Source organism: Dipodomys ordii, unplaced genomic scaffold (assembly GCF_000151885.1).
Source record: "Dipodomys ordii isolate 6190 unplaced genomic scaffold, Dord_2.0 Scaffold106, whole genome shotgun sequence".
NCBI lineage: Eukaryota > Metazoa > Chordata > Mammalia > Rodentia > Heteromyidae > Dipodomys > Dipodomys ordii.
In genome coordinates this window covers 2,279,630-2,291,743 of record NW_012267322.1, presented here as the reverse complement: position 1 = coordinate 2,291,743, position 12,114 = coordinate 2,279,630, and the positions used below count along the sequence as shown (strand labels likewise).

The 12,114-nt window shown below is 46.2% G+C and overlaps 1 protein-coding gene across 1 annotated transcript in view; it reads right to left on the bottom strand.

Moving 5' to 3' along the window:
- Heatr3 (HEAT repeat containing 3) overlaps positions 1 to 4,447 on the bottom strand; it is a 39,404-nt gene extending 34,957 nt beyond the window's left edge. The window contains exons 1-3 of the mRNA XM_013027885.1: positions 4,169 to 4,447; positions 3,897 to 4,069; positions 649 to 736 (exon numbers count right to left, since the gene is read on the bottom strand). Coding sequence (XP_012883339.1) covers positions 649 to 736; positions 3,897 to 4,069; positions 4,169 to 4,306 — 399 coding nt within the window. The 5' untranslated portion in view covers positions 4,307 to 4,447. The remainder of the gene's footprint in view (positions 1 to 648; positions 737 to 3,896; positions 4,070 to 4,168) is intronic.
- Between the last annotated feature and the right edge of the window lie 7,667 nt (positions 4,448 to 12,114).

The following is a 12,114-nucleotide window of genomic DNA, read 5'->3' as shown; positions in this document are numbered from 1 at the left end:
GCTGAGGAATCAAACCCAGGGTCTCATGCATGCAAGGCAAGCGCTCTACCACTGAGCCACCTTCCCAGCCCCAATAAACATAATCTTTACAATAAGATTGAAATGCCATGCTCTGGCTTTGTCATCTATCAAATGTGAATAACAGATTTGGTCTGAGTGCTTGGCTAGCATGCATGAGGCCCTGGGCTCAATTACCAGAAGCAACAGAGAGAAAAACAACAACAACAACAAAAGGATTGCAATGAGGACTAACTTAACTATGCACAATATAAAAACTGTATCTGGTACATAAGTAAGCCATCTACAAATACGAATTATAGTTATTGCAGGAAGTTGAAAGTCTAAATGAGTGAGGGCAGAAAGTTGCAGAGAGGTCTTTTCTAAATTTCACATAGATAAAGGTTGTGGAGACAAAATAACAAGGGGCGTCAATGGGAAGAATATCAAGGCTTCCAAGATGAATGAGGTTCCCAGATGAATCTAAGGAAGACAAAATAGCTAACACCAAAGTCAGGAAGCAAAGATAGGAAGAAAGGAAGAGAAGGGAGGGATGAAAGGGAAGGGAGGAAATGGCAGACAAGCTGTTAAGTTTGTCTCTTACAAGCTACGTGTGGAAGCCGCCATCGAGACACATAAGAAACTACGTACCTCTTTTAGCAGAGCCACCAGGGGAGTCATGATGTCCTTAGTCACCATGTCATCACAAACTTCAAAACCTCCACAAGCGCTGAGATTTCTATACAAGGCATTTAAAATAGGATTTACTTCTCACTCACTTAAGATTTTCCAATCTGGGGCTGCTATCCTACTGACACACGGCAGGATCAAACTCACTGTTCCTACCTGTTCTGGTCCTCAATGGACAGGAGGTACATAAATGCCTTTGTAACAGAACAACTTAGTTTTGCATCTGGGGCAACACACAGATGCAAGGCTACAGAAGGGGGCTGGGGAGACTTTGCACGTAATATGGATATATTATACCTTTATGGAGTGAACATTTCTTGGAATCGAGTGCAAGGGTAGCAAGGACTAAGGTGAGACTATTGAGAGTGGCATCGCCTGGCTAAAGTTCATTGAATTTAAAAAATTTTTGTGCTGATACCTGCTCTCGCTTAGCTTTTTCTCTCAAGGCTGGCACTATACCACTTGGGCCAGACCTCATCTTCTGGTTTTGTTGGTTAACTGGAGACGAGTCTCTCAGATTTTGTCTGCCTGGGTTGACTTTGAACCTCAATCCTCAGATCTCTCAGCCTCTTAAGAAGCTGGGATTGTAAGTGTGAGCCATCAGTGCCTGGCTAAACTTAATTGGAAAGACACCACTTGCTTTCTGAGTGCACAACACGGTGCCAGACAGAGAATATGGGAAGAAGTCAGAAGATGCCTCAACAATCTCTCAGGATTTCCTACTCTGTGTATGTTTAGGGGGAGAGGCTTACATGCAGTTTCTGCCCAAGGGAAAGATGCATCTTGATTGTCCTCTATCGATGGGCAATCTCCATTTATCTTTAAATCTTACATCAAACATTACTTGCTCAAGGTTTTCTTCTTTGGACCCCTACAGTTACACTCTCTGTAATTGTCTCTGGTTGTAACTAGAAACTTGGATAATGTTCATCTCCATCAACAAACTAAGATTCATCAAAGGGCCAGGCACTGGTGGCTCATGCTTGTAACCCTAACTACTCAGGAGGCTGAGATCTGAGGATCATGGCTTAAAGACAGTCTCTCATGGACAGGAAAGCCCGTGAAACTCTGAACTCCAAGTAACCACCCAAAAAGCTGAAAGTAGGTCTGTGGCTCAAATGATAGAGAACTAGACTTGAGTAAAAAAGCTCAGGGATAGGGGCTGGGAAGCTGGCTCAGTGGTAGAATGCTTACCTTGCATACACGAGGCCCTGGGTTCGATTCCTCAGCACCACATAAGCAGAAAAAAAGCCAGAAGTGGTGCTTTGGCTCAAGTGGTAGAGCACTAGCCTTGAGCTGAAGAGCTGAGGGACAGCGCCCAGGCACAGAGTTCAGGCCCCACGACCAACAACAACAAAACAGCTCAGGGACAGCACCCAGGCCCTGAGTTAAAGCCCCAGGACTGGTACAAGTGGATCTGTGGCTCAAGTGATAGTTAGCCTTGAGTAAAAAAGCTTAAAGATATCACCCAGGACCTGAGTTCAAGCCCCAGGACTGGCACAAAAAACAAACAAAAAATTCCTTGAAACAGTCATGCACTGATGGCTCCCACTTGTAATCAACCCTAGCTACTAAGGAGGCTGAGACCTCAGGATTACAGTTTGAAGCTAGTCTGGGAAGAAAAGTCTGTGAGACTTTATCTCCAATCAACCAGCTAAAACGACAGAAGTGGAACTGTGGCTCAAGTAGTACAACACTAGTCTTGAGCAAAAATGCAAAGGATAGCACCCAGGCTGTGAGTTCAAGCCCCAGGACCAGCACAAAAAAATTGTTTTGAAAGATTCATCAGGCAGGGCTGGGAAGATGGCTCAGTGGTAGAGCGCTTGCCTTGCATGCCTGAGGCCCTGTGTTCGATTCCTCAGCACCACATATGCAAAAAGAAACAAAAAGCCGGAAGTGGCGCTGTGGCTCAAGTGGTAGAGCACTAGCCTTGAGCTGAAGAGCTGAGGGACAGTGCCCAAGCCCAGAGTTCAGGCCCCATGACCGGACCAAAAAAAATAAAAGTAAAAATAAAATAAAATAAATAAATAAATAAAAAAGATTCATCAGGCAGGCACTGGAAGTTCACACCTGTAATCCTAGCCACTCAGGAAGCTGAGATCTGAGGATTGAGGTTTGAAGGCAGCCAGGGCAAGAAAGTGTGTGAGACTCTTATTTCCAGTTAACCACTAAAAAGCTGGAAGTAGAGGTATGGCTCAAGTGCTAGCCTGTAGCAAAAACAAACATCAAACAAAAAAACCCTCAGGGATAGCGCCCAGGCCAAACTCACACTCCAGGACCAGTGCGCACGCACGCATGCGTGTGTACATACACACACACACACACACACAAAGTTCCATCAAGAACAAAAATGTTGCCTGTCTTCTTTACTACCTAAGCCCAGAACCTAGTTCGCTGGCAGTTCATCCTAGGCACTTGATAGCATTTGCTAAGTCAATGACTAAAAAATAATACATATAGACAGAGCAGTGAAAAGTACCAAAATAGTAGAAGTTATTCTACCATTGCTTCCTCTTACAGTCCCTTTTTTTGCACCCAGCCTAACCTCCTCTCAGTGATCTCACCTGGCTCGGCAGCTTTGACGCAGTCTTTCAGGGACACCCATGGACAGGGTCCGTCTCCCAACTTCACCTCCTGTAATTTCTCATCTTACTCCCTGCAGCCACACTAGCAGTCCTGTTCTCTATCCTGGCCAAGCAGCATTAGTGTTGTCTCCTCTGAGGGGAATGCTCTACTCACTCTTGTCCCTGCCTTGATACCCTCCTGCAAGGTCTTGGTTCACAAAGGCCATCTGGTGAGCACACACTTTAAACTTCCCGCTTCCAGTTCCTCACCCTCACCAGTCTTTCTTGTGGAACGACCTGACAACTGATCAAAACCCCTGCATTTGGGGGCATTACCTGGTACACAGGCAGGGGAGTTCATCCACCTAGGCAGGGGACTTTTGGGGAGGGAGAAAAGTGCTGCCAGGTTTGGGGGCAGGTGCCTTAGCAAGAGGGATGGTGCCAGGAGGAGCGGCGGAATGCATGTGGTGTGCGGGCCGTGGGGCGCCCTGAAGCCTGACCTCACCCCCTCCTTCAGACCCGGGAGCCCAGGCAGGGTTTCCAACTTCCTAATGCACTGAGTGCAGCAGGCTGTGTGCTCCCGGCTGAGCCCCAGGCCCGGGGACGCTCACGATGGGTACCACCCCAGACCCTCTCCCTGTTCACCTCAGCGCGCCGGCCGCCGTCTCCCTGACCGCCAGGCTGGGGTCGAGCAGCAGCGGCCCGAGCTGGCGTACAGCATCGCGGCGAGCAAGGCTGGGCAGCGCCGGCCGCTGCTGCACCAGGCGGGCCAGCCCCGCGCAAGCGCACTCGCGGACCTCAGCGCTCGGGTGCTGGAGCTGCGGAGACAGGAGAGGTGTCAAGAGTCAGGCCGTGCGCATGCGCGCCACAGACACGCCCGCCCCCGGGGCCCAGACCCGGCGGAACTCGGGTTTCACCTTTTCCAGCAGCTCGGCCGCCGGCTCGTCGTCCTCCTCGTTTTCGGTCCCATTCGCGGCTCCCGCAGCCTCGGCCTGACAGCTGCCGGTAGGGGAGAACTGAGGTCGCTTGAAGCGCTTGGTCCGGCTCTTGCCCATGGCCACGTAGGTGGAGGGGATTTAAAGGGACAAGCACCAGTAGGTGGTTGAGACTGCCCAGTTGGTTCCGACGTCTTCCAGCCAAAGGGATTTAAAGTTAGCCTATCCGTGCCTGCCGGCCGCCAGGGCGCACTGGGAGGAGCAGCGCGCACGCGCACGGTGTGTCCGCAGCGCGAGAGGCTGTGCGGGATGTACGCATGCGTGAAAGGCGACATGAGCGGGGCGGGGACATTCAGGGTGGGGCGGGGTTTTGTGGCTCTTCCTGGGAAAAGTCGTGCTGGTCCCGCCTCCCTCCAATTAATGTATAGCTGCTAAATCAGTCCTGGAATGAAGATAAATTTTATTTCATAGTAATCGAAGCAGCTATTCCTACAGCATATCTCAGAAAACAAACACAGAGATGTAAAAGCCCTACAGGAGCCTGGGCTTTTCCAGGAAGACCAGCTGTGGATACTAAGACACCTTGGAGTCACCACATATATGCTGGTGGCTTTCATTTTCTAGGTCCCTCTTATCCAGCCACACATCTTCTGCCATATCCCTATTCTGAGCGAATGTAATCCTTTGACTTTACCACATGGCCCATTGGCCTTCCCATTTCCATGTTTTCAAAATCTCCACTTGGACTGCGGACATGCTTCAACTGGTAGAGGACTGACTGGTTAGCTCTAGAAACAGGCGAGGATCCCTTCACCTTTCTCCTTAGAAACTCTTGCTTAGGGCTGGGAAGGTGGCTCAGTGGTAGAGCGCTTGCCTTGCATGCATGAGGCCCTGGGCTCGATTCCTCAGCACCACATAAGCAAAAAGAAAAAAGCCGGAAGTGGCGCCGTGGCTCAAGTGGTAGAGTGCTAGCCTTGAGCTGAAGAGCTGAGGGACTGTGCACAGGCAATAAACCACTCAGAAAACCGGAAGTGGCGCTGTGGCTCAAGTGGTAGAGCACTAGCCTTGAGCTGAAGAGCTCAGGGACAGGCCCAGAGTTCAAGACACACCACTGGAAAAACAACAACAACAAAAAACTTACCTTTGAGCCACAGCTCCATTTCTGGCTTTTTGGTGGTTAATTGGAGATAAGAGTCTCATAAACTTTCCTGCTCAGGCTGGCTTTCAAATGTGATCCTCAGATCTCGGCCTTTTGAGTAGCTAAGATTACAGGTATGAACCACTGGCACCCTATTCTTTAGTCATGTCTATGCCCCATACCCTACATCCATGAACTAGTTAGTGCACATGTGTTACTTCTTCATAGATGCCTCCTCTGACTTTATAATCAGGGACAGTTCTCTCCTGAGACAGCACAAACCTTGTTCCTTGTTTCAAACACTTAGTTCAAAATTCAGTTGTAATTGTCAGTTTCTGTATGTACTAACACAATTTTGCTAGCTTCCCCAGTTGAACCCATCTGTGTATAAAGACACAAATGACACTAGCATGTCACATGACCAAACATGATCAGGAAGGAATAAGGCATGCCATCTAGATGGAACCACTGAAATAAAAACAGATCTTTTGCTGGTGCTGGTGGCTCCATGATTGTAATCCTAGCTACTCAGGAGACTTATAACTGAGAATTATGGTTCAAAGCCAACCCAGGCAGGAAAGTCTATAAGACTCTTATCTCCAATTAACCACCACAAAACTGGAAGTGATGCTGTGGCTCAAAGTGGTAGAGCACTAGCCTTGAGCAAAAAGAGCTCAGGAACAGCACCCAGACCCTGAGTTTAAGCCCTGGGACCAACAACAACAAAAATCTTTTGCTATTTCATTGTGAAAAGAAGCAAGACAATAGTTAAGAAACTTTTCTGATTGGAAGGAGGATGCAGGAGGATTATAGCCAACCCAGGCAAAATAGCAAGACCTGTTTCAAAAACAAAGAAACAAACTTAGATGACCCAGATTTCAGTGCTGTGAAATGACTATATGACCCAGAGTGAGCTCTAATGCAAACCACAGACTCTGGGTGACAAGAGGTGAGTGGCATTGACAATTGGTCAGGCTATGTATATGTGTGTGGGTGGGAGTTAAGGAGGTATGTGGGACATCTCTGCACCTTCTTCCTCTCAATTCTGCTGTGAACTGAAAATTGCAATCTTTAAAAAAAAACTACAATCTTTAAAAAATCAAAATAAATGAAAACATTGTAGCTAGTGCAGAACCTTGTGGTCTGTTATCATTGTTACTTTCTTCAGTGAGAGATTAACATCTTTTTGAAAATGAATGATAAGACTATTGAATGAGTTTAGCAGCTATCCAGCTACCTATGGGGGATTAAGTTTTAGAAGAAGCCCAATGACCTTTAAGCAGTCTAATCCTGCAGTCATTTACTATTTATTCATGATGCTAGGGCCTCCTGGATACTTGTAGGCATGTTCTTTATCACTGAGGTTCAACCTCAGCCATTTAAAACCATCAAAACAATGATTATCTAACCATTTTTTCCTACAGATTGTTTTGGCATGAGAATTTATTTGGGGGAAGGGAGAGTTGAACTCAGAGCCTGGTACTTGCTAAGCAGGTGCTCTGCTGTTGAGAAGGTATGCTTCTTGCTCTTTTATGACTTTTTTTTTTTTTTTGGTTGTGGGGCTTGAACTCTGGGCCTGCGTGCTGTCCCTCAGCTCTTCAGCTCAAGGCTAGTGCTTTACCACTTGAGCCACAGTGCCACTTCCAGTTTTCTGAGCGGCTTATTGTATATAAGAGTCTCACAGACGTTCCTGCCCAGGCTAGCTTTGAACTGCGATCCTCAGATCTCAGCCTCCTGAGTAGCTAGGATTACAGACGTGAGCCACTAGCACCCAGCTGCCTTGGTTATTTTTGAGATAGGATCTCCCTTCCTTACTGGCACTTGCCTGGACCACAATTGCCTATTTTTTCACTTCTTGCTATAGCTGGGATGACAAGTATAGGTGACTATGCCTACCTACTGGTTGAGGAATCTCAAAAAGTTTTTTTGCCCAGAGTTGGCCTTGAACCTCTATCTTCCCAATCTGTCTCCCAAGTAGGTAGGATTACAAGCATGGGCCATCAGCACTATCTAAGAGAATATCTGAACTGCAAAGAGATCTTAAGATAAGTTTGGTATCTTGTCATCACTTAACTGGCCCAAGGAATTATTTAAAAATAGAAGCTAATTCTTCTCCTAGATGTCTGTCGTATCCCTTCACATTTTGGTAATGTAACTTTCTTAGCATATACCCTGAGCAATAAGTATTGACAGTCTGATCAATAAAATCTTTGACAGTCCTAGATAGTTATGGAATCCAGCTTGAATGTTTGTGTAAAATGTACATTAAATGGCCACTGCACTCTGATATGTGTTTCCAACAATTCTCCAGCTCAGGTGCCATCTTAGCTTCACCTGGACTCTCAGAGGATTTGCCTTTGACTTATAGAACTGGAGAGCTCAGCAAGCTTGAACACCTTCCTCCCCATCCAATGTCCCCACGTTCCCAAGACACAGTGTTAGATCTACTTACAGCTCCTCTGTGTTATAGGGGCTTGTGGGACTTACAGATGATCTAGCCTATACAGATGACCAAAACATGGGGCCTGCTTCTTGAATTCACCCTACCTGCTGACCAGACAGACACAACTCCCACCCCTGGTCTTTCCATGTACTTTGTGTGCCCATGAATTGTTATCAAAGATATGCATGTGGGAAGATGGCCTACCTAGCAAGTGTAAGGCCTTGGGCTCTATCCCCAGCACAGGAAGGGAGCAGGAAATGGTAGGCATTTGGGAGCTCTGAGAGCTTCTTGAAGGGCAGGGGCCATTGCCAGTCTTTAAATGATCACTGTCTGGCACTTAGCTGAGTTACAGTCCTTGGACTGTCCACTCCCTCTACATGGTTACTGCCCTCTGTCTCAGATAGCCCTACATTAAGTGACCAGGTTCTACCTTCCCTTCTATAGGTCTACTACCTCCCAATAGTCTTTTCAAATGTTAAAATCCATCCAGATCTATTTCTCTCTGAAAACATCCATGAGACACTTCACTATCTCTTATCTGTGAATCCAATCAAGTTGACAACCAAGATTGGCATGTCTTGCATACTAGGCAAGTGTTCTACCACTTAGCTACATCCTCAGCCTCAAAGCTTATTTTTTTTTAAAGCCCACAAAACCTGTTTTGAGCAAATTCATTGATAATTATTATAGACTCCATTTTCCATTTGGAGAGTAAGCATTCTGAGAGTTTGCATTATGGTCCTCTCACATGCCAGGTATTATTCTGACAGTTTTGCAGGTCATAATCTCCTGACTCCACCAACAATTCCAGGTAATGTTGGAGATAAGGAAATGGAGGCACAGAGGAATCAAATGACTTGTTTGAGAGTTCAAGATTTGTAAAGACAAAGACAGGATTTAAGCTACATAGTCATGCTCCAGAGCTTGATCGTAATGTCTGCAATAGTGAGTTACCTAAGAGCTAGAAAATTGAGGAAATTTACCAGGAAACACCAGGTAAAGGAGAATAGAAAACATATGCAAGAATAGGACACTGAGGGCTGGAAATGTGGTTTCGTGGTAGAGTGCTTGCCTAGCATGCATGAAGCCCTGGGTTCCATTCAGTATCACATACACAGAAAAAGCCAGATGTGGCTCTGTGGCTCAAGTGGTAGAGTGCTAGCCTTGAGCAACAGAAGCTCAGGGACAACATCCAGGCCCTGAGTTCAAGCCCCAAGACTGGCAAAAAAAAAAAAGAATGGCACACCAAAATTGGGCAATTGGTGCTGTACACCCATGTATTCACTTGTAAAATAATCCAGTGAGGCGTTGGTGGTTCAAGCCTGTAATCCTAGTACTAAGGAGGCTAAGACCTGAGGATCACAGTTTGAAGCTGGACTGGGCAGGAAATTACACCTGCTCATTTCCAATTAATCACCAAAAAGCCAAAAGTGGAGCTGTGACTCAAGTGGTAGAGTACTAGCTTTGAGAAAAAAAAAAGAAAAGAAAAGCTCAGGGACAGCACCTAGGCTCTGAGTTCAAGCCCTAGGACCAGCATACACACATACACACACACCTGCACACACACACACACACACACACACACACACAATTCATCTAACAAACCCATACTTAAGTTACCTCACCAGAAAAACTATTTCCTGCAGATACATAAACTGAACAGTTATTAAAGGAAAAGGGTTCCCTGTCCCTCTCCACAAACTTTTGACTGGTTAATCCTTGACCGCGGTATCCAGAAATTATCTTTCTACTGTTCTAAGTGGCCAGCATCAGATGAATTCTCCAATATCCTGTCCTCAACATAATTCTACCACAATTCACTGTTTTTGTAATTTTTTAAATTTCTAAATAATTTTGTTGTTGGTGGTGGTTGTTTGTTTGTTTTTTGGTCAAGTCATGGGGCTTGAACTCTGGGCCTGGGTGCTGTCCCTCAGCTCTTCAGCTCAAGGCTAGTGCTCTACCACTTGAGCCAAAGCACCACTTCGGGCTTTTTCTGCTTATGTGGTGTTGAGGAATCAAACCCAGGACCTCATGTATGCAAGGCAAACACTCTACCCCTGAGCCACCTTCCCAGCCCCGATTTTTTTTTTTTTGTTTTTGAGACCAGGCACCACTTTCCTGCCCAGGCTCATTTGGACTTCCTGCTCAAGCAATCCTCCTTCTCCAGTCTCTGTGTAACTAGCACTACAGTGCAAAGCACAGTCCTGATTAAATCAACAGTCATGGTCTAAGTTTCTGGGGCCATACAAATGTTGCTCACTGTTGAACACTAACTCCAGTTACTCTGACAACGCTTTGTTTTTCCTGAAGTTAATTGCCTTTCTCCACGATTCTAGTTTCCCATTTGTCATTACTTTTTCTGAAATGTTCGACACTTTTACCTATTAATATTTTCCCATACATTTAAACATATTCATTGCAGTTTTCTCAAGTCATGGAGCATATGCATAGTATGTACGAGGTCCTGCTATGAGCAGGACTTTTCTCCACAAAAATACAAAAAAGAGGGAGCTGGATTTATTTAATTTGGCCAGTTCTAGAAGCTGTCCCTGAGCTTTTTCAGCTCCAGGCTAGTGTGTGTGTGTGTGTGTGGTGTGTGTGTGTGTGTGTGTGTGTGTGTGATTAGTTGGAAATAAGAGTCTTACATATTTTTCTGCCAAGGCTGGCTTTGAACTGCCATCCTTAGATCTCAGTCTCCTGAGTAGTTAGGATTACAGGCATGAGCCACCAGCATCCAGCTCTGAATTTTGATAACATGAAATTATTTTAGGTGTGATACAGTACTGCAGCTATACAAAGAAAAGGTTTGTTTTTTTGGGGGGGGGTCTGGTTGTGGGGCCTGAACTCTGGGCCTAGGTGCTGTCCCTCAGCTCTTCAGCTCAAAGCTAGCGCTCTACCACTTGAGCCACAGCACCACTTCCAGCTTTTTTCTTTTTGCTTATGTGGTGCTGAGAAATTGAACTCAGGGCCTCAGGCATGCAAGGCAAGCGCTTTACCACTGAGCCACCTTCCCAGCCCCTAGAAAGGTTTATTTTGGCTCACAGTTTTAGAGATTTCAGATTCAGGGACACTGCCTAGGCCCTGAGTGCAAGCCCCAGGACTGGCAAAAAAAAAAAAAAAAGTTCCTGGGCTGGGAATGTGGCTTAGTGGTAGAGTGCTTGCCTAGCATGCATGAAGCCCTGGGTACCTCATAAGTGGCACTGTGGCTCACGTGGTAGAGTGCTAGAGAGGCTCAGGGACAGAGCCTAGACCCTGAGTTCAAGCCCCAGGACTGGGGGGGGGGAGAGGGAGCTGGTGGGGGAGGAGTTCCTGCTTTGAGCTGGGTGTTGGGGTCTAGCTACTCAAGAGATCTAAGAATCATGGTTCAAAGCTAGCCCAGGCAGGAAATTCCATAAGTCTCCAATTAACCACTAAAAAACTGGAACTGGAACTGTAGCTCAAGTGGTAGAATGTTAGCCTCAAGAAAAAGTGAGCTCATGGGCTGGGAATGTGGTTTAGTGGTAGGGTGCTTGCCTCACATTCATGAAGCCCTGGGTTCAATTCCTCAGTATCACATACACAGAAAAAGCTGGAAGTGGCACATGGGTCAAGTGGTAGAGTGCTAGCCTTGAGCAAAAAGCAGTCAAGGACAGTGCCCAGGCCCAGAGTTCAAGCCCCAGGACTGGAGGCAGGGGGGAGAGAGAGAGGAGACAGACAGACAGACAGACAGATACACACACACACACATACACACACACACAGGCTCAGAGTTCAAGCTCCATGACCAATAACACACACACACACACACACACACACACACACACACACACACACACACACACACACACACACACACACACAGGCTCAGAGTTCAAGCTCCATGACCAATAACAAAAAGTTTCTGTTTGGAACTTTTTGGCTTGGCTCTTGTTGATTATTCTGTTTCAAGAAACTAACTGGGGTATATTTGGGGATTATTCGTGAACTATTCTTATCTCAAAGTCTTTTGGTGGTTACTTTATGTAAATATATTCTACTTTCTTCAAATAGGTCAATCTTGAGCAGATTACAAACAAGCTTGGCCAATCTGAGGGGCAGGACCTGCTATATTAGATAAAAAGGCAGTGGCCTGCCTGCTCTCCGGGCTTGCCAGTCAACTTTGCTGAGTTCTTTTTGGAGTGTTGATTCCTACATGGCACCCCAATATCATGTACCATTTCTTACAGTATTAAGTAGCAAGATTATTATTAGTGCCAGTCCTGGGGCTTACACAGGGCTTAGGTGTTGCCTTGAGCTTCTTATACTCTAGGCACAGTTCCACTTCTGGCCTTTTTGGTAGTTTAGTGGAGGTAAGAGCCTCACATTTTC